The sequence below is a fragment of the Saccopteryx leptura genome, chromosome 3 (assembly GCF_036850995.1).
Source record: "Saccopteryx leptura isolate mSacLep1 chromosome 3, mSacLep1_pri_phased_curated, whole genome shotgun sequence".
NCBI classification, from domain to species: Eukaryota; Metazoa; Chordata; class Mammalia; order Chiroptera; family Emballonuridae; genus Saccopteryx; species Saccopteryx leptura.
Genome location: NC_089505.1, coordinates 83460087 through 83482230, shown reverse-complemented (window position 1 = coordinate 83482230; position 22144 = coordinate 83460087). Strand labels below are relative to the sequence as shown.

Here is a 22144-nt window from a genome sequence, read left to right as displayed (position 1 = left end):
ATCACTGTGATGTATTAGTATACTTGTTTTTGGGTATCTGTTAGCATTGGCTATACTAATTTTATGTTTGTTCTGTATTTTTTCCGTCTGCCTCCAAATTAGAAAATCAGATGAGTGCAAATCTCAGCACACAACTTAAAAAGAAAAGGGGGATATGTTGTGGGCTGTTAATGGCAAAAAGCCATTATAGATTCGAGGCTTAGCAAAAGGCTAAATTCTCCCCCCTCCATCTCCATATTTGGCTTTGATGCTGAGTATTTGCACCCACTCCACTTGCTTTCTTGGGTTGCTGGAAGCAATACACATGCCCTTCCTCTGACTCTTTGTTTGTTCAGATGTTTGTAAATTTCACTAATGCATCCTGTTTTTGCCTTGGGAGAGTTCCTGTCTTAGCCTTTGATGTGCAACTTTGTATCAGGGTCCTTGATTTGCATAGGTCTATATAATAAAGGGAACTGGGGCTATGAGGCACTCAGATACTGCCAGGCAGTTTGAAGAGTCCTCCTGGTCCCATCGGTTTTGATCTGACAAAGTGTGTTTCCTCAATTCCTCACTGTTATTAGGAGCTGCGCTGGTCCGCGGCACTTCTACCTCTCTCCCCCCTAATAACCACTCACTTTTATCTCTGTCCATGAGTTGAATGACAGTCTTTTTTTGTGTGTGTGTGACAGATACAGAGACAGAGAGACAGACAAACAGACAAGAAAGGAGAGAGACGAGAAGTATCAATTCTTCATGTGGCTCCTTGGTTGTTCATTGATTGCTTTCTCATATGTGACTTGATGGAGGGGCGGCTACAACAGAGTGAGTGACCCCTTGCTCAAGCCAGTGACCTTTGAGCTCAAACCAGGGACCATGGAGTTATGTCTATGATCCCACGCTCAAGCCCACACTCTCGGGATTTCAATCCTGGGTCCTCTGCATCCCAGTCCAACACTCTAAGCACTGCACCACCACCTGGTCAGGTGAATGCCAGTCTTTCTGCCTCACCTTTTCCTTCAGAACCGTGGCAAGGACTCCTGAATGGCGGCTGAGGTATGTGGAACTGCCTCACCAAATGGGCCTGGCAGAAGCACTGAGCATGACCTCTGACAATCATCCGGACAAGGCAAAGCTATCCGGGGTGGTCACATCTACACTGCAATCCTGAAGCATGAGCGCTATGAGGTCAGAGACATGGCCATGGGGTCAGAAAGTCGACTGGAAAACTCCTTGCCTGCCTGCTTGGGGAAAAGAAAATCTGGCACCTTATAACACTGCATCACTCCATGAACTACTGTGGCCATCTAACTATCCTTGTTTTCTCACGACTCAAACCTCCCTCTTTCATGCTGGTTCTTTAGTTAACTTAATTATAGATGATATTAATCTTTTACTTACCAGGACCTGCCACCTACAGGTTCTTTTGGAAAACACTGGACATTTGCCAACGTGGGAGCTTCCTCACATGACCTAAAAGGGGCACGGTTTCACTTACGAAATACTTCTCATGTCTACAACACCTTGCATGCAGACCCTTCACTCATTTATTATGCTAAATATTCTTTTTTTTCCCTTTTTTTTTTTTAGCAGAGACAGAGAGAGTCAGAGAGAGGGACATATAGGGACAGACAGACAGGAAGGGAGAGATCAATTCTTCATTGCGGCTACTTAGTTGTTCATTGATTGATTTCTCATATGTACCTTGACCGTGGGGCTACGGCAGACCGAGTGACCCCTTGCTCAAGCCAGTGACCTTGGACTCAAGCTGGTGAGCCTTGCTCAAACCAGATGAGCCCACACTCAAGCTGGCGACCTCGGGGTCTCGAACCTGGGTCCTCCACATCCCAGTCCGATTCTCTATCCACTGTGCCACCACCTGGTCAGGCTAAAGATTCTATTCTTATTTTATTAACAAACCCACTTAAAATGAATAAAGTAATTTTGCATCATAATATCTACTTCTAACAGGTGTCTAGAAATGGATTAGAATAGACATGAAAGCATTGGCTACATTTTTAATGATGCTATTGCCTTATGTTCATTTCACCTATTGAAGAATAAATGACATTTCAGGAAGAAGCCATACATGGAACACAGCCCAACCCTACCTAAGAATTTTGTGTTCTACAGTTGCCAGAATGAAACATTGCATGGCCACCTAGTAAATAGACAAATTGTTCAAAGGGAAGGGATGGTCATAGATACAAACCCATATGAATACATTACAGAATAAAGTGTTCTCCTTAGATCACAGTAAAAAATAGGCATGAAATAACTGCTTTTAGAATGACCATAAGAAAAAATATATTAAGCCCCTACCTACACTGGCTCAGTGGTAGAGTGTTGTTCTGGCATTTGGATGTCCCGGGTTTGATACCTGGTCAGGGCACACAGGAGAAAGCCACGATCTGCTCCTCCACCCCTCCACCCCTACTCTCTCCCTTCCTCTCCCACAGCCATGGCTCAAATGATTCCAGTGCATCGACCCCAGGCGCTGGGGATGGCTCTGTGGAGCCCCTGCCTCAGGCATTAAACATAGCTCAGCTGCAAGCATGGCCCCAGACAGGCAGAGCATCTCCCCAAGACGGCAGTTGCCTGGTAAATCCCTGTTGGAGTGTATGCAAGAATCTATCTCTCTTGGAAAAGAAGAAAACATAAAAAATTAAATTAAATTTTAAAAGAAATCTGGGCACGATAGAAATCCTGGATATTCGTGATGGTCAGGGAGGCTACCAGCATTGAGTCAGTCCTGTGTAGACAGTCCAGCATACCTACAAGAAAGATATTTTGGGAATGTGATGCCCACCTGGCAGAGGGAAGGAATTTGGGACTAGAGTGTGACAACAGATGAACAGAGTGCCAGAACAGCCCTCTCTGGACACTGTGGCACCGACACTGGAAAGAAATGAAGTTCAGGGAGTGACTGTGGAAAAGCCTAATCAAAGAATATTCTGTATTCAGCTTGACCAGGCGGTGGCGCAATGGATAGAGCATGGACGTGTGCACGGAAATTTTCCTCTCACTTCGAGGAGGGAACGGAGGCGCGCACAGGTGGGAGTAGAGAGGGGACCAGGGCTGAGCGGTGGAAACCCGGAAAGACTTCCCAGAGGTGAGAGCAGTTCACAGGGAGCAGGGTAGGAAAGTGAACGAAGTGTGTGCACGGAATTGCCAACTGTCGATGGGAACTTCGCAGGAGAGAATCAGCGACCCTAACCGGGAAAAGAGCTGGAACCACTACCGGGGCAGGCTCTGCCCTGCCGGACTCCAAGTCCCAATGACCCCCGAAGCACCTTTCTCCTCGCAGACTTGCGGGGGCTCCTAGGGAGGAGAGTGGTGCTTCTCCGCTCGCCTCTCTGACTCCCCTCTGGCCCGCGGTACATTCTATTCCGGGTCTTTAGGGCGCCTCTGAACTCAGCCCGTCCGGACTCACCGCCCCCAGGAGGCACCACAGACCCGCCGCACCGTCAAAGAACGACAAACCTAGGCCTGACCTGTGGTGGCACAGTGGATAAAGCATCGACCTGGAATGCTGAGGTTGCCGGTTCAAAACCTTGGGCTTGCCCGGTCAAGGCACATATGGGAGTCAAAGCTGCTTCCTGCTCCTCCCCCCTTCTCTCTCTCTCTCTCAAATGAATAAATAAATAAAAATAATTAAAAAAAAAAAGAACGACAAACCTCCGGGGGGGGGGGGAGGGGACGAGGACCCGGAGCTTCCCGCAGCTTCACGGACTGCTTCCGTCGTCGTGCTCCCTCCCACCACCCCGTCATGCGCAACCGGGTTCTCCACATATCACACCGTGCAGGTGCGCAGAAAAAGGAAAGGGGGGCAAAGCATCAGCTGTTTCTGTCAATGGCAACGGCTCGCGTCCGAACTGAAACAGGTGTTGATCAGATCTGTCTGCGAAGATCTCTGGGAAATGTAGTTCTAGGCCGGACAGAGAAGCGGCCCGTAAATTTGCAAAGACTACATTTCCCAGGGCGCACCTTGCGCTCAGGAACGCAAGTGGCGCGCAAGGCAGCCGGGAAAAGTTGGGGGCCTGCGAGAGGATGATGGTGAAACGAGCCCAGGAAGCTCCTATAGTGTCCGCAAGGGACTGCCTCCGTGATCGCAAATCCAGTCGCTTCCTGAGCGCCAGCAGCCGCTCACCTGCCTCCCTGCACTTTCCACGTTGGGATTTGACCTCAACACCTTCCCCCTGGTCACCTGGCTCCTTCAGCCTCTGTACCGCCAAAACTTCCTTCTGAGCAACTACTTCGTCCCGGGAGGTCCTCAGGCCTCTACCAGCCCACCCACCATGCTGTACCGCCTCTGACAAGCCCCTCTAACACGTGGCATTTTGAAATAACCAGTTCCCTGATTATCAGCAACATCCCGAAAGTTGGGACATCACTTCCCTAGAAAGCCTTCCCTGTCCTGTCCTGTCCTGTGCCCCTACCTAGGTTGACGTTCCTCCTAAATCACCCGTCACAGCCTGTGTCACATAGAACGGGCATGTGGACTGGTAGCTCCTGAGGCCAGTCTCACCCAGCCTGGTCTCCCCAGCACCCACCGCATTTCATGTGCTCATAATTTGTGCAGTTAACCCACAGGGCCCTAAGAAAAGCTCCCTCTCTTCTTGCCATCCCTCTAGCTGATCGTTCCAGGAAAGCAAGTGGCCTCATCTAACATTTTTCCCAGTGAGGCTGGGCCCTCGAACCTCTCGGTGCCCACCAGTCCTGTCATGTATTGACAGCAAGCCCATCACTGCAGCTGTTAGCTATGCCAGGTGGCAGAAATCCTTTCTCCCATCTTTATTTCTTAGCGTGTTTGCATGTGCAGACACATGCAGGTACCTATGTTGAATGGAATCCAGGAAGCCAGACATCCCTGTCTCACTACCTGTGGTTCATCCAGCTGGAGCACAACACCTGCCCTTGCTGACTACTTGTGTTTTGGTGGCCCAAGTGGGGTGTCCGCAGTCAGGTAGACACCCCAGAGTGCCTGTTTTTAAAGTTTGGAGGACAGGAAAACAAACTGGAATGAGGGGAGATAATGAGACTGTCCAGGGGACCCATCCATAGCAATCAGAGCTGTGGGTCTAACCTCAGAGAGAGTCTGGGCTGCAGCCTATGTAAATCAGATTTCTCAAAGAGAGCTAGACCCAGGAAACAGTCACAAAAGGCACAGCCTGCCTTTTTTGTCTGCCCTCCAGAAACAAAAATGTCATGTGACAGGGCTCATCTGAGGTCAGGACCAAGCTCCAAACCATCCAGGCCAATTGCATAGATCTGTCCTTCAGGGCCTGTGACCTTAGCCACTTGCCCACCCTCTGCAGGCCCCACTTTAGGTGAGCACAGGCTTCCTGCCAACTTCCTCACGGCCACCACCACAAGGCCTCCTGAGGATGCAGCTGCCTGAGCCTGTTGCCTGTTTCCAGTGCAGTTCCCGGAGGCGGGAGAGGGCACAGTGGACACCCCAGGACACCCTCACGCTGCGTTCCCGGTTGGGATCATTCTCTTTGAGGATCTGCAGTCCAGCGGTGAAGTGGGACAGGGCCTGAGACAGGTGCTCAGGGCTCAATGCACCCACACCAGCTTCCTCAGTCCCCACACCCACCACAGCTTCAGTGAGATCTGGTTCTGGTCTTTTGGAGGCCAGGCCTTTCCCTGACTGCCGGAATAGCCCCGAACCACTGGTATGTCCATCCTCTACATCCTGGAGGATTCTGCAGGGTGGGGGTTCCACATAGGCCTGCAGCAGGCGGATGACATCGGCCTCTGCCACATCCCCAAGGCCCACGTGGCTGGCTAGTGCTACAATGCTGCGGCGGAGCTGGGGTACGGTATCAAGCTCTGAAGTGCTAGTGGGCACACACTCTGGCCAGAGCTTCCTCCAAGCACTGTTCATGCCGGCAGGCTGCAGTTCTGCCCAGGCCTGGGCAGTGTTGTCTACAGTATAGCTGCGCCAGAACTCCTGCATGGAGGGCCGGTCTCCACCAGCCTTCTCCTGGACCAGGTGGCTAAGTGTGCGGCGCAAGTAATGGGCCTTGAAGGTGGCGATGATGCCCTGGCTCATGGGCTGGATCAGGGCCGATGTGTTCTTGGGCAGAAACGCAACACGCACGTGGGCTGAGAGACTACCCAGGTGGGCAGGGTGACAGGGTGCGCCATCAAGGAGAAGCAGGGCACGGTCTGGGAGGCCGTGGCTCGCACAGTAGCTCTCCACAGCAGGGCAGAAGCAGCCAGTAAACCACTCCTGGAAGATGCTGGGTGTCAGCCAGTCATTACGGTTGGAGCGCCAGACCACAGGCAGGCTAGCCTTAGAGCAGCCTTTGAGAGCACGCGGGTTCTCCGATGGGTACACTAGCAGGGGTTTTAGCTTGAAGTCACCAGCTGCATTGCCACACAGCAGCAGGGTCAGATGGTCCTTAGGGGCCTTGGGCCCGGGCCTGGCTGTCCCCTCCAGCGCCAGCAGCATGCGCTCAGGCATCTGCTTCCAGAAAAGGCCAGTCTCGTCCACATTGAGGACTTGGCTGGGTAACAGCCCTCTTCCAAAATGGTGCGCAACATGAGGGGGTAACAGGCACCGGCCTGGGCGTCAGCCACAGCTGGCTCATCTATCAGCAGCACATTGTGGCATGCCTTGAAACATGCAAACCAGCCATTACTGGCCCCAAAGGTCTCAGCTTGACTGCCACTGCCCTGCTCTTGCTGCAGCTGTGCAAAGAGCCGCCGTGCCTGATCCTGGATGAGCAGCGTGCTGACAGGCAGGTTCTGCTGTTTCTGCTCCTCAATCCACAGGCTCAGCAGGCGTTCCATGTGACCCATCACCACACCCCGGCAGCGGGTGAGCTGCTTGGCAGAGACAGGTGTAGCCGCCTGAGAATTGGCCCAGATCTTGTCCTTGTTAACACAGATCGAGGCAACGGTAGAAGTGGCCAGCCTCAGAGCCCGGGCGATTTGTGTCAACTTCTCACCATCTTCAAACCTCCGAAGCACCTCCAACTTCACATGTAGGGTGATGGACTTCCGGTCCTGCTTGACACTGTGGCAGAGGCCAATCCCACCAAGGGGTGCCTTCCCTGACACCTGAGGGTGTGGGTTTGTCTTCATTCTGCCTCCTTGTACCATGCACCTTGATGAGTTCTGTACCTCTTGCCCCTCCACAGTAGTTATCAATGTGCCTAAGATGGCGGCCTCCTGGCCTCTCTGTAAGGAGACAACATATAGGTTTTTTTGTTGTTTTTTTTTAATTTTTTATTTATTCATTTTAGAGAGGAGAGGGAGAGACAGAGAGAGAGGAGAGACAGAAGAGGGGGAGGAGCTGGAAGCATCAACTCCCATATATGCCTTGACCAGGCAAGCCCAGGGCTTCGAACCGGCGACCTCAGCATTTCCAAGTCGATGCTTTATCCACTGCGCCACCACAGGTCAGGCAACATATAGGTATTAACATGTGATCACATGGGAGTCTCAACTGCAGCCCAACCTTCCCATGCTTTGTCACAAGAGCACTGAGCCCTGCTCAGAGGCCATGCCTGGCCCTTCCCTTCCTACTACTCAAAGCAATGCACATTCACTTCCAAACTTCTTTGCATCTAGAAGAGCATGTCACTTAGTTTTAGCTCATGAGATCAAAAGAGGTGACACTTCACTCTCTTTTCGCTCCATAAACCTCCTACCACCACAAGGTAAAGGCAAGAGCATCTAGAAACCCTGACTCACCTACCAGACACTGATGAGCAGATGAGCTACCTAGCTGGCTCCATGCTTCTCACTCACAGACATCAGTTTTCAGGGTGGGAGGCTGAATAAGGACGTTTCCTGAAGACATCCATATCCTAGAAGACATCCACATCCTAATCCCAGGAACCTATGAATAGAACCTATGAGTAAATTACCTCTCATGACAAAAGAGATTGCAGGTGTAAATAAACTTATCCTGAGTGGGCAGGATATCCTGTGTAATCTGAAATGAGTCCTAAATGTAATCACAGGAGCCCTTGTAAGAGGAGACAGAAGGTTTCACCCAGAAGGCAGTGTGAGTAGTGAAGCCTAGATCCTCTAAAAGGAACCAGCCCTGGTAATACATAACTTTAACCTGAATAGACCCACTTCAGATTTCTGACCTCCGAGACGCTAAAATCACAAACTTGTGTTGTTTTAAAGCTCTAAGTTTGTAGTGGTATGCAACAGCAGTCATAGGAAACTCACACAAAAGGGAACCTCCCTAATTCGACCCACCACTGTGGAGTACCTGGAGATAAAGAAACGTGGTTCTGCACATAGCAGTCAGAATGAGTCGGTAAAAGTCAGATCCAGTCAACTGCTGCTTAAAGCCCTGCTGCCTCCCACCTCTCCCTGAGAAAAAGCCACAGTCCTCACCAGCTTCCTCAAGGGCATCAAAGCCTCATCCTTTCCTTTGCTCTGACCTCCTATCTATAGAGCTTGTTCCCTCTCCTTCTGCAGATCTCTACTCAAATGTAACCTCCACGCCCACGTTTTATTGCGAATCTGTCACACGCTGCCTGAGGGCAGGAGCCTTATCTGCCAAGCTCTCTGCAGTGTCCCCAGGCTCAGGAATCGTGGCTGGCACTTTGCAGTCACCCAGTAGTCACTTATTAAGTGAAATTTTTAAGTGAAGGACAGAGGTGGGCCAGGTTTCTCCCGTCCCTTTGGCATTTTGAATCCTGTGAAAACAGCATCTGATGAAAACAGTAAAATCGTTTTTGAAGGAGCGCAGTGCCACGTGACAAGCAGGGACAAATACCTGACGGGCCTGTGTTTTGGGAGTGGCTATGGCACCTAGGACAAATACCTTCAGGGACTACACTTGATTTGAAACAGGGACGCACAGTCCACGGGGACCTAGAGCCAGGGAGAAGGGTAAAGGTCGGTGGGCATGGAAGGCTCCTGACTCGAAGGAGGACCCGAATTTCGAGCCACTTGCGCCCATCCTTCTCTCTCCTACAAGCATGTCTTCAGCTTGCCAAATCACAATTTTATAACTAATTCATCCTTTTATTCCCTCCCTCCCACTCTCCCAAGAGACAGTTCACAGGCCCGCTGCCCTACGTCTCCCGAGACTACATTTCCCAGAAGGCCGCGGGGCCGCCGAATGCTCCCATTGGCCCAGTGGCGCGGTTGCGCGCCCAACAGCCTATCTCCGTCCCTTTTCCGCCGACGAGCCGTGAGAAAGGTCGCCCCCGTCCGGAGAGGCCGGCCTGCGCGGTGCCGACCACCCTCACCTCCGGACAGCGACGCGGGCCGGCTGCTTCTGCTGGACCGGTGGGGCTGCGGCCCTTCCCCATCTCCTGCTTCACAGCGCTGCTCGGAGGAGGTTGAACCCAGTCTCCGTCTTGCCGGCGAAAGCGAGAGTTGCAGGGCGACCGCCGGGATTGGAGGCGGCCGCGTGTGGCGCGCCTTTAACGTCGCTCTGGGCGCTCAGGCTGCCAGGAAATGTAGTTCGGCGATGAAGCCATTACGGGCAGAGTCCAGGCGGCGGTACCCGGCTGTCGCTGCCGGAGGCTGGTTTTTTCGCCGCCTAATTAATTCCTCGTTCGCATCTTTTCTGTCCCCTATTTTCTGTCTTTCCATCATCCTACCTCCTTCCCTTCCTCACTCTATCTCACTGTTTTCTTTTTCTCCCTGTCTCTCCTCCATTCCGGAGAACTGGTTTCCTTCAGATCGTCAACCTATAATTTTTTTAGAAGGTAAAAACAAAAATCAGCCTGACCAGGCGGTGGCGCAGTGGATAGAGCGTCGGACTGAGATGCAGAGGACCCAGGTTCGAGACCTCGAGGTCGCCAGCTTGAGCGCAGGCTCATCTGTTTTGAACAAAAGCTCACCAGCTTGGACCCAAGGTCGCTGGCTTGAGCAAGGGGTTCCCGTCTGCTGAAGGCCCACCGTCAAGGCACATATGAGAAAGCAATCAATGAACTAAAGTCTCGCAACGAAAAACTGATTGATGCTTCTCATCTCTCTCTATTCCTGTCTGTCTGTCCCTGTCTATCCCTCTTTCTGACTCTGTCCCTGTAAAAAAAAAAAGGCATAAAAATTGAAAAACAAAAATCAGTGAGCACATCTCAAAGATTGATTTACTTCACGGACAAAATAGGAGGATGACAGAGGTGGATCCAGTTAGATGAGACAGAAATAACAATAGCGTTAAAGAACACTTAAAAAAAAAACACCACCAAACCCAAACTCGGATTACTGCCCTAGAGGGCAGTAGCAGGGGCGCCGTATCATACTGTTCTACAAGGTAACACAACTCTAACCCTCAGGTTACTCTCTTCTACTGGATAGAAAGCATTTGCAGCCTATCAACCTTTACAATTTAGCATCTAAATTCGCCGTTTCTGCACTCTGATCAAGTATTCGAAAAGAACTGCTTCGCTTAGGAGTCAGAGTTCCCAGTTATCTTTATTGTCTCATTGTCAAGTTTTGGATAAGTTTTCCTAACAAGTCTCCAACTCTTTCTGGCTTTCCTGTGGTGTCACCTTCTCTTACTCTTTGAAAACTCTTAAACCATCTTACTGTATCTCTGATTTTTGTCTCTCCCCTATAGTCTGTGTACTCCTGTATCCTTGTCTGTCTATTGAATCTCGGTATCTACACTTCTGGTCCTTATGAATCGATTCTCCTTTCCGTCTTTCCTTTTCACCCCCATCCCTTCCTGATTCCCGTTCCTGTTGCTAACCATTCTAGCACACCTGTCTCCCCAGGCCTGACTCCCTGACTGGCTGGCTTATCACATTCTCTAGGTCTGAGTCGAGAGCCCTCTCAGTTGTCTTTCTTTCCCAGGTGTTCACATACTGGAGTCTCTTCCCACCCCAGAATCAGTCACTCCTCTCTCCCCCCAACCCCACTCTATCGTAGCCCCCTCTCCACACCCTCATCCCATTTCCCCATAGCTTTTTGGACGTCCATGGCCGGGGGGGGGGGGGAAGATCCCGAGTTGCCCTGGAAACCAACGGGTCAACCCTTTCTGTTACTAGGATCACGTGCAGGCCCACCTCTCGCCCGCCGGCACAAACGACCGTCGTCGCGTTTTGCGCGCACGGAGGGATCGACCGACTACACCTCCCAGAAACCACCGGGCCAAACCGCTCCTTTCTGAGGCCCGCATGCGCCTTCCTCAAGTCTCTGCAGGGGGTTGCAATGGAGACCCGTGCTGACGGCATCCTCGCGAGGGCCGTGATTGGTGCAGAATCCTGCTAGAAGGCCCGTAGAGAATTGGAAGAGAGGCGGTGGGAGGTTTGCGCGGTCTGGAAGGCGGCGCAGCTGTCCGTTATTCCCGAGAAGCTTGCGCGAGTCAACGGGGGCCCCGATGCCGGGATCAGAGGCTGCCGGGAGTGACCTGATCGTGGAGAACAACGCTACCCCAGCGAACAGGGTGGAAACAGGGACGAGGGTGGGGGAAGGGCAAGAGGCGCTCGTGCTGCTGCGCAGAGTTTTCTGGGAGACATAGTCCGGACCCGGGGGGGGGGGGGACATCGCGAGTGCGCATGCTCAGGAGCGCATAGGTGAGACGGAGTGGGTGTCTCAAGTGGGAAGGCCTGGGCGGGGACAGTGATGGCGGGTGAGGACTTGTGGATAACGGCTGACCCGCGAGACCTGGACGGCAGGACAGGAACCGGGGCCGTCCCTGCTGGTGGGCCTGGCCCTGTCGCTGGAGGCCCGGCAGTCACTGAGCATTGCCAAGGCGACAGGCTGTGAGACCCCCTCACCCCGCCGCCTGTTGCCATGGCGGCCCCAGGACCTGCTGTGTTGTCTAAAGCGGAGGTTGCCATCCAAAACGTAGGATTAATGTAGTTCGGGAACCTTCACGGAGCCGAGCTGCCTTAGCGATGGCCCAACTTCAGTAGTGTTTCGGGTTGACCTTGAGGAGTAGAAGATTGGCTTATGAATCCATCTCCTTAATAAACATTATTTTACAAAGCCTGCGTCTTAAACCTACAGAAGGAGCAGCAGACTGGAGGGGATGGTGGTCGTTCTCGTTTGCAGAGGAAGAAACTGAGTTTCGCAAGCACAGTGATCTGCCAAGGTAACATGGAAAATAGGCAAGGCGGGAATCTCCGACCTTGCTTGCAGTCTCCCGTCTTTAGGTCGCAAGGCCTTTAGGAGCCCCTGGAAGCTTCCCCATCACCTATGTGCATTTGCATGGTATGCTAAGCAGGGCTCAGGATGGGCTGAACTGGGGGAGGATGCCCCCTGGAGGCTGAGCCATACAGGTGACTTTGCATAGGTGGTGGGGTTGACTGCCCTGTGGAACCAAAATGGCATAAGAATGACCTGAGACTGGGTAAGAGAGTGGATGGTGCAACGAGGGACTGGCCTGGGGGTAGGTGGTGTAGCTGTCATTCACCTGTTAGGAGAGCTACAGGGCAAGGATGAGGTGGTGCCTGTAAAAGAAGGGCAGGATTTAGAGGTAGAGGAGGTGACTTCTGGACCTAAGTCGTTTTTGTTTGGGGCAGGAGTCTACCGGAGTCTCTGCAGGCCCAGCTAGAGACCAGGAATAGGTGTCTCATCCAGGGCTTACCAGCCTCATAGACCTCAGGCATTTGGTCACCTCTCTGTGCCTCCTGTCCTCACCTGCCTTCCCCTTCCCCCAGCAGGCCCCAGGATGGAACAGCACAGCATACAGTAGGTGCTCAATAAGCATTCACTGCACTTTCATTGCAGCAGCCTCATCCCATTCGTTCTCCAGGGTCAAACACTAGCTTCAGAGCCCAGGCTGTCTTTCCAATGAAGCCCACAATACTGGGCTCCTCAGGTAACACAGCCCTGGAAGACAAGCAACCTGTCGTGGTGAAGCTGGAGGACTCTGAGGAGGAGGCCACCCCATGGGATCCTGGCCCGGAGGCCGCATGCCAATGTTTCTGGCACTTCCGCTACGAAGAGGCGGCAGGGCCCCGAGAGGCACTGGCCATGCTCCGGGAACTGTGCCGCCAGTGGCTGAGGCCTGAGGTGCACTCTAAGGAGCAGATGCTGGAGCTGCTCGTGCTGGAACAGTTCCTAGGTGCTCTGCCCCCTGAGATTCAGGCCCAAGTGCGGGTGCGGCGGCCAGGCAGCCCTGAGGAGGCTGTGTCCCTTGTTGAAAGGCTCCGTCAGGAGCCAGGAAGGCCCCGGAGATGGGTGAGTCAGTTGCCCTGAGCAGAGATCAGGGTTCATCTGGGGGGTGCCATGCTCAGACACCTATCCCTTGTGATTTGGAAGTGGTCACCTGCTGCAGACCCTGTGCAAAGGTTGTGGACACAGGGAGGGACCCAGAGTGGGTGTCAACACAGGAAAGCAACAGCAAGTGGTCCCTTCGTCCCTTGCTTATTCCCTAGAGGGTGGGGTCCCTAGAGGACCTAGTCATTCAGGACCCCTGGAGTCCTGTGATGGGGTCCAGCTCAACTCCCTGCCTGGACCCTGATGGAGAGGGGGCACCTCCCCAGGTCACAGTCCAGGTGCAGGGCCAGGAGGTGCTTTCAGAGAAGATGGAGGCCTCCGACTTCCATCCCCTCCCTCAGACCAAGCCTTGGACTACAGCACCTGGGGCCATGCAGAGGTCACAGCTGAACCTTCAGGTGAAAGAGGAGCCCAAGGTTACAGAAGACCCAGGTGAGGGCAGGCAGATTGGGCAGGGCCCAAGGACTGGTCCTTTGGATGGACCATGGGAGCCTACCCTGAACAGCCTGAAGCCTACTGGGCCAGTCACCTGATGATGGAACTAGGGCCCCACATCCCATCCAGCCAGCAGCCATGACAACCCCTCACACATCAAGCCCAACTGTCACAGCTGTGTCCTTGCTCTCTTCTGGCATGAGACAAGCTGCTGTGGTTTCCTTGTTTGGGAGGCATGTAAGGTTCACTTCTCAAGAAGAGCCACTAAGGAATGTCAGTTGGTCACTGGGGAGCAGACAACAGGCTGCGGTATGGGTAGGTGCAGCTGAGGCCTACCCCAAAGCGCTGGGGTCTGTTCCTCCCCGTAAGCCTCCCAGGCAGATGTCACAGCTGACCAGCCCCTCCACCACTCCTGTGTGGACCCTTGTGCTATGCCCCTCACTGTTCATCTGCCCAGGCCTCATACGGACATGCAAGGCATAGACCTGAGCTTCCTCCTCCTGCCATGCCCAGCACCAGGCCTGCACTGAGCTTTCACCCCACGTGCATCCCAGCACACCACGGTGGAGGGCATTTGGGTGGGACAACCTTGGGCCACCTGACCCCACCCTTCCTCTCCAGAGCTTCTGGATTCTGGGCCTCTAGCCAGCCCCCAGGAGGCCACTTCCACAGTCCTGCCTGAGGAGGCCCAGGTGAGCCCTGCACAGCCCAGAAGCCTCCATGGGTGGGGGTCACACAGGTCCCTCTCTGGGCCTGGCAGGGCACAGATGAGCAGCGACCACTGTGGTTTCAGGGCTGTGGGATAGCACTGGACCACGCCTCTCCCCACAGTGAGACAGAAACTGACCCGCCCTCATGGAGGGAGCACCCTGGGACCCTGTGGCAAGAGGAAGTCGGCGTTTTCTCCCCAGGTAAGATGGGGCGTGGTGGGGCTGGAACCTCTGCATGGGCAGCAGTACATCTGCTTATTCCACTCTAGCTCTGCTCCCCCATTCCCTGGACCATCCCCTGCAGCATCAACCTTCAGTATATCCAGCCTTCAAAGACCGAGTCCTCCATTGACTTCACACCCCTCTGCCTGCTACTCCCCACCACAGTGAAACCTCCCAAGACAGGAGCCTGTGTTCTCCAAACCCATACCTCCCAGCTCTGGCATTCTGCTGGCCCCTAGACTGTGGGTGTCAGGATAGGGAGGGCCAGGAATGGCAAGCAGAACCGGTTAATAGGGTGACAGGCAGAGGGACCTTGTCTGAGGATCAGGCAGGACAAGGGGATTCTGACCAATCAGAGTTCTGACCAGGTATCCATCTAGGCCACTCAGCCCTAGGTTGGCTCTCACCCAGGCTCCTGGTCTGTTCCTTCGTGTTCTCTGGACCCCTCCTTTGTTCACTCACTTGTTCCAGTGGACCTTCCTGCAAACTGTGGTATGGGACATAAAAGTTCTGAGACATCGTATTTCTGAGATACATTTATCTAACATTCCACAGTAGACTGAAGTTGGCTGGATGAAGCATTCTTTTTATTAACCTTTTTTATCATAGTTGGCGAGCCTTTATTCCATTTGAAATGCATATCTCAGTCATGGGAAATTGGCCGAAACAGGTTCTTTTCCTTCTCCATTGGTTTGTTCTTGTTTCTGAGATGCCTGCTCCTTGATTGTTGGTCTCTGGGATAGGTTCTCTGATTTTTTTTTTTTTTTCATTTCACTCTCCTATCCCTTTCTGTCGTGTTGCTCAGAAAAGTTCTTATACTGTATCTTCCAGACCTTCTGCTCAGATGTTCATATCTACCAGTAGAGTTTTAATTTCCCAGAGTGTTTCCTTCTCTGAACCTTTATTTTTATAGTCACTTTTTGTTCTTACAGTTGTAATGTCTTTCCTTATTTCTCTAGGAATATCAAAAACTTGGTTTTTAAGTTTTCTTCTAGTGTGGTCTCTCTTCCCTCCAAGTTGTTTGCTTATGTGTAAGATGGGGCGCTGCTGTCTAGCAGCTCTGAGCAGGTGGATGAGGGGCTGGGAAGGACTTGGGAGATCACTCCCCAAAGAGACCCACATCTTGGGGGATGTGAGCAGGCAGGAGCAGTGTTAGCAGGTGCCAGTGAGGAATCTATAGGGCCCTCTGGCTGAGCCACTTGGGGCACCCCTTTGCTGTGAGCCTTTTCAGGTCTTTTTTTTTTTTAAGACTTTATTTATTCATTATAGAGAGGGGAGAAAGAGAGAGAGAAGGGGGAGGAGCAGGTAGCATCAACTCCCACATGTGCCTTAACCAGGCAAGCCCAGGGTTTTGAACCGGCAACCTTGGCATTTCCAGGTTGATGCTTTATCCACTGCGCCACCACAGGTCAGACAGGTCTTTTCTGAGTTCTCCAAGAAGGGCCCTCCAGCCTCTTGCCAACATACCAGGAGAGAAATTGGTGTCTCAGCATACAATCTGACTCCACTTAATCCTTCAACTTCCTCAGTATATGATCTCCCACCTCAACTCAACCCAGCCTTTTTCCAAGATGGAAGAAACCCGCCCTGGCCGGTTGGCTCAGCGGCAGACCTTCAGCCCAGCGTGTGGAAGTCCCGGGTTCGATTCCTGGCTAGGGCACACAGGAGAAGCGGCCATCTGCTTCTTCACCCCTCCCCCTCTCCTTTCTCTCTCTCTCTTTCCCTCCCAAAGCCAAGGCTCCATTGGAGCAAAGTTGGCCCAGGCACTGAGGACAGCTCCATGGCCTCCTCAGGTGCTAGAATGCCTCTGATTGCAGCTGAGCAATGCCCCAGATGGGCAGAGCAACGCCCCCCAGTGGTCTTGCAGGGTGGATCCCGGTCAGGCACATGCGGTAGTCTGTGTCTCTGCCTCCCTCCCCTCCTTCTCACTTTGGAAAAATACCAAAAAAAAGATGGAAGAGACCCAGAATCCAAGCTACAACATTGCCCTCTATTTGCTCAGCATTCTGTGCAGAGCCCATAGCTGTTCCCTGCAATCACCCTACCCAGCTTTGCTTCTAAATCAGCCTTCCCTACCTGCATGGTGTCCTGACACCTCCACAGCCAGAGGTACCTGGTACCTCCAACTCCTGGACTTTTTGAGTCTTCTTTGGGGTAAAATGCATTGATTTATTATTTTTTTTAATTTCCCCACTCTTGATTCAGCATGTGCCTTCTCCAGTCTACTGCATAATTGTCTGCCCATCTGCTTTCCAGAGTAGAAAATGTCAGACCTGTTCCCCTTTCATCTTTGGGGCTTTTACACCTTGAAAAAACAAACAAAAAAAAACTTTATTGCCATTTTACTGTAGTTTCAGGATGAAACATTTAAATAGATGCCATTGTTTCCCAGAAGTTCCTATTTGCTTTGTTATCAGTAAGGATCCTAGCTCTTTTTTCTTTCTTTTTTCCTTTGCTTTTTTTTAATTGACTTTAGTGAGAGGAAGGGAGAGAAGCAGGAACATCCATCTGTTCCTATGTATGCCCTGACCTGGAATTGAACCAGCAACCTGTGCTTCAGAATGATGCTCTAATCAGCTGAACTATCCAGCCAGAGTTCATTGTTTCATGGGTGCTGGTCCCTCCTTTGAGGATTTGGAAATAATTTCATTTCCTTCCCAGACTGATGAGTTAGCTCAGTTTCCTTGGCTGTGACTTCTCCCACTGGTTGCACTGTTGACAGCCTGCGCATCTCAGCTGCAGGAGCTTGTTTGTCCCCAAAGTAAGCATCATCCTAGGTGAAGGGCTGTCAAAACCCTGAAGTGAAGGTTCATCTGGACTCCAGGCCATGCAAGGAAGATACCTCTGCAGCCCAGCCCAAAGCAAGCAGGCAGGTCTGTGGGTAGACTGGGCTGATGCTGCCCTTACCCTCAGCCTCCAGCTTCAGTCTTCAGTCCCTGGCCTTCAGAGCTCCCTGAGCCTCACCAGCAGGTATTTCTTGCTTTAAAATTACCCAAGGTATTTTTTTTAATTATTATTGATTTTAGAGAGAAAGAAGGAAAAAACGAAAATAAACATTGTTTTGTTGTTCCACTTATTTATGCATTCATTGGTTGGTTCTTTTATATGCCCTGATCAGGGTTCGAACCTGCAACTTTGGCATATGGGGACGACGCTCTAACCAACTGACCTATCCAGCTAGGGCTTGCCCATGGTATCTTTATGTTCTGTTTTGTGTGTCAAAGCTAGAGCAGGACCTGGCACATGCTCCTTTTGCTGTTTTTATCTGCTAACCAGACCTCACCTGTGCTGTATGGCTGACCACTCCCTCCAGCTTGGGCCTACTCGGTTCACAAACCCACTGTCTTCCTCCAATCACATCACCAGTACCACCTTGGGATTGAGTCCTGGTGGGTTCCTCTTTTGCCACCCCTCTCTGTGGTTGCACTTCCCCGTAGACAACCACAGCTCCCATCTTCAAACAGGTCACTCAGTCTCCCTATCAGGTCTCCTGACTGCTCCCCGTACCCCTCAACTGAACATGACTGCGTAGCCAGTATTTTCAACATGAGAATATTCTGAATAACCAATGCCCCCATGGGATAGAAAACTCAGAAGGCACGAGAGTGTACACAGAGAATGCCTTTCTCTGTATGTCACACGGTCCTGCTCCCCAAAAAACCAGCATTACCAGTTTGTATGATTCCTTCCAAAAAGATCGTCTGCATACAAGAGCAAACATATTCAGATGCATACTCATTTCCCTTCTTTACAACACCCTGTTCCACATTTGACATTTTCTGTAGAGCAAATACCCCGTCTTTGGACAGCTGCAGGGCCCCCCTGTGCACACACCGTTGTTTATCTGTTCAGGCTTCTGCTGTTTCTTTGGATTGTTTTCCAGGGATGAACCGAGAAACCTCATATATAGGTCACTTCACACAGGGGAACACAATTGTTGGACCACAGTGTGGGAAACTTGCCATTTTGATGTATTTTGCCACACTGGTGTCCCATTAGTGGTATTCACCACCAATGTCCACAAACACCTGGGTTCCAGCAGTGAGGGAGTGGAAATGGTAGGTGAGTCTAGTTTTTTAACACAGAGAGGGGGACAGACAGACAGGAATGGAGAGAGATGAGAAGCATCAATCATTAGTTTTTCGTTGCGACACCTTAGTTGTTCATTGATTGCTTTCTCATACGTGCCTTGACCATGGGGCTACAGCAGACCGAGTAACCCCTTGCTCGAGCCAGCGACCTTGGGTCCAAGCTGGTAAGCTTTGCTCAAACCAGATGAGCCCGCGCTCAAGCTGATGACCCGGGGTCTCGAACCTGGGTCCCACGCTCTATCCACTGCACGACCGCCTAGTCAGGTGAGTCTAGTTCTTTAGTACAGTGTTCTTATTGGATGGAACTAAGCATCTTTTATGGGGTTTAAGTGTTACATGTCCTTTCCTGTTTGCATTCTTTGCCCACGTTGGTCAGGTTGTTGGTCTTTCTTGCTTGTTTATTGGGATTCTTAGGATTAGTCTTTTGCCTCTGGAGAGTCTCAGTTTTTCAATTGTTGGGTGTTTTTTTTTTTTTTTTTTTACTCATCTTTCCTGTGCATGTATATCCTTTGATATAATTTATCTGCCTTTTGATAACATGGATTTTATTGCTACCCACTGAAGTCCATACTACTACTCTGTCTCCTTGATTTAACTTTCTCTGGGCTTCCTATTCCCCAGCCCTGCTTCTCAGTGGTCTCTGGTTGCACCTCTATTACCCAGCATCGACTGGTGCTGAGCTCACAAGTGTGGCTGAGGGCAGCTCCTTTTCACCACAGACACCCCCCCATACTCCATTTAATTTCATGCAGCCCCAGGGCTCCATATGCCAAAGCACCCATGTTCATGTTTCTTTCCATGAAGACTGGGCCCCTGACTCCTGTACCCCACAGCCTACATGAATTCACTGTCCCTCAGTTGCCCCATAGGCATCAAGCAAGGAACCACCCACTTTATGCATTTGTGGAAATCATCCTCACCTATGTGGATGGTACAAGGGCCACCTTTGTCACTAGAAAAGTGACTTTTTGCAAACCTAAGTCAACCCTGGTAAGTTTGACCCAAGCTTCTCAGTCTTCCTCCTCGTGCAAGATTATGTACCTTTGCCAGCTGCTGGGGAGGCCTGCACAGATAAAGCCCCTGTCCCTCTGTGTTCCTTCTTGGTCAGTGTCAGGAGCCTCCAGTCCCTACTGTTTACCCAGGCTAGAATGCTCACAGTGGGTTCTGCCACGGAGTGGATCCCCTTGTGCAACACAGGGTTTGCACTCCAGATGGACCATGTCTGGGCTGGCCCAGGGACTGGAAACCCCCACCTCCACATCTGGGACCTTGGCGTATCTGACCTCACAGGCCAACTCCGGTCACCCTCCGAAGAAGGTGGCTTCTCACATGCGCTCCTGCTCCCCAGCGATCTGGGAAATGAGCGGAATCCCATGGACGAGGATCCTCACCAGGGCACAGGGCTCATAGTGGCCACTGCCCACTGGCCAGCCCCGAGGGGTCGGGGCCGAGGACATCCCAGCACAGGCACAACAGTGCGAGGTGGCCATTGTGATGTGTGTGGGAAGGTGTTCAGCCAACGCAGCAACCTACTGCGGCACCAGAAGATCCACACGGGAGAGCGGCCGTTCGTGTGCAGCGAGTGCGGCCGCAGCTTCAGCCGCAGCTCACACCTGTTGCGTCACCAGCTCACGCACACGGAGGAGCGGCCTTTTGTCTGCAGCGACTGCGGCCAAGGCTTCCTGCGGAGCGCGCGCCTGGAGGAGCACCGGCGTGTGCACACTGGCGAGCAGCCCTTCCACTGCGTTGAGTGCGGCCAGAGCTTCCGGCAGCGCTCCAACCTGCTGCAGCACCGGCGCATCCATGGCGACCCTCCGGGGCTCAGCTCCGGGACCCCTGCACCGCCCTGCACGCCTGAGCCCCCAGGCCCTTTCTCATGCAGTGAATGCCGGGAGAGCTTCGAGCAGCGTGCTGTGCTGCTGGAACACCAGGCCGTGCACACGGGTGTCAAATCCTTCGGTTGCGTGGAGTGCGGCGAGCGCTTCGGGCGCCGCTCAGTGCTGCTGCAGCACCGGCGTGTGCACAGCGGCGAGCGGCCCTTCGCCTGCCCCGAGTGCGGTCAGAGCTTCCGGCAGCGCTCCAACCTCACGCAGCACCGGCGCATCCACACAGGTGAGCGGCCCTTCGCTTGCCCCGAGTGCGGCAAAGCCTTCCGCCAGCGGCCCACGCTCACACAGCACTTGCGTGTGCACACGGGCGAGAAACCCTTCGCCTGTCCTGAGTGCGGCCAACGCTTCAGCCAGCGTCTCAAGCTCACGCGCCACCAGCGGACGCACTCCGGTGAGAAGCCCTACCACTGTGGTGACTGTGGCCTGGGCTTCACACAGGTCTCACGGCTCACGGAGCACCAGCGCATCCACACGGGTGAGCGGCCCTTCACCTGCCCTGAGTGTGGCCAGAGCTTCCGGCAGCATGCTAACCTCAGGCAGCACCAGCGCATCCACACGGGCGAGCGGCCCTACACCTGCCCAGAGTGTGGCAAGGCCTTCCGCCAGCGGCCTACGCTCACGCAGCACTTGCGTACCCACCAGCGCGACAAGCTCTTCACCTGCCAGGACTGTGGCCGGTGCTTCCACCAGAGCACCAAGCTCATCCAACATCAGCGCATCCACAGTGCAGAGTAGCCAGCGTTCACTGGCTTGGGGGGAGGGGACAATACCTACCTCACGGAATTCTTGTGAGGCCTGCCATCACATAAGTAAAGCAGGCCAGCCCAGGGCCTGATCCCCTCAATAGATGCTCAATAAACAGAAGGAACATGGGTTTGGGTCTCCACTCAATGTCGCCCAACTCTTCAGGTCCCTTTGTAACAATCCCCATACATCCAGCATTTCTACTGCAACCTGGTGGTTCCTGAGAACCATGTCACCCTGCACAGGTGGTTCCTCACAGCACCTGACACATCTATGAGGTTCCCCTTCATATTTATGACTCCTGTACTGTTTACCCAAGGTGCCTTCAACACATATTGATATGTCTATGGGCCAAGCCAACCTTCAGGGGAAGACTAGGACCCGCCCAGTTCTCCCCAGCCAGCCAAGATCATCGGATGCAACAGAAGTTGCAAACTAGTGCCCAGCAAGTCCGCTGCAGCCTGGGATGTTTATGAAACTTTAAACCTGGGAAGATATTCCTTAGGTGTAGAAGTTGCAAGGTTCTGCCTGACCAGTGCTCATGCAGTTGAAAGAGCATCAACCTGGACTCTGATGTCCCATGTTTAAAACTCCAAGGTCACAGGTTTGAGCACAGGCTGTCACTGGCTTAAGTGTGGGATCATCAACATTATCCCATGGCCTCTGGTTTGAGCCCAAGGTCGCTGGCTTGAGCAAGGAGTCACTGGCTAGGCTAGAGCCTCCAGTCAAAGCATGTATGAGAAGCAATCAATGAACTAATAAAGTGCCACAACTACAAGTTGACACTTCTCATCTCCCTGTCTCAAAAAAGCCAGAAGGTTTTATCTGGTAATAAACATTCTTTCAGGACTTTCCCCCATCCCCAACACATTTACCACCAGCAAGTGCTGAGGGTGGTGCCCCCTTCCAACAG

General features: G+C 52.5%; 2 protein-coding genes across 16 annotated transcripts; one reads left to right on the top strand and one right to left on the bottom strand.

The window, feature by feature from the left end:
* Positions 1-4735: 4735 nt before the first annotated feature.
* LOC136399492 (tigger transposable element-derived protein 1-like) lies at positions 4736-9742 on the bottom strand. 4 transcript variants are annotated; one of them, XM_066374708.1, is made up of 3 exons: positions 9204-9742; positions 7687-7834; positions 4736-7170 (listed from the first exon to the last, which is right to left on the bottom strand). In XM_066374708.1, the coding sequence occupies exon 3, from the start codon at positions 6449-6451 to the stop codon at positions 5306-5308; it is 1146 nt and encodes a 381-aa protein (XP_066230805.1). In that variant the 5' UTR covers positions 6452-7170; positions 7687-7834; positions 9204-9742; the 3' UTR covers positions 4736-5305. The 4 variants fall into 4 exon arrangements, with proteins under 4 accessions (XP_066230805.1, XP_066230803.1, XP_066230806.1 ...); XM_066374706.1 differs by having other exon boundaries at positions 9210-9742; XM_066374709.1 differs by lacking the exon at positions 9204-9742 and adding an exon at positions 8347-9027.
* Positions 9743-10926: 1184 nt separating this feature from the next.
* On the top strand, positions 10927-21360 carry MZF1 (myeloid zinc finger 1). 12 transcript variants are annotated; one of them, XM_066374604.1, is made up of 8 exons: positions 10927-11377; positions 11926-12010; positions 12674-13101; positions 13407-13572; positions 14197-14267; positions 14369-14486; positions 19796-20710; positions 20926-21102. In XM_066374604.1, exons 1-8 carry the CDS (start codon positions 11294-11296, stop codon positions 20964-20966), a joined length of 1908 nt encoding a protein of 635 aa, XP_066230701.1. In that variant the 5' UTR covers positions 10927-11293; the 3' UTR covers positions 20967-21102. The 12 variants fall into 12 exon arrangements, with proteins under 12 accessions (XP_066230701.1, XP_066230690.1, XP_066230693.1 ...); XM_066374593.1 differs by having other exon boundaries at positions 10927-11359; positions 19796-21360; XM_066374596.1 differs by having other exon boundaries at positions 13482-13572; positions 19796-21360.
* The last annotated feature ends 784 nt before the right edge of the window (positions 21361-22144 follow it).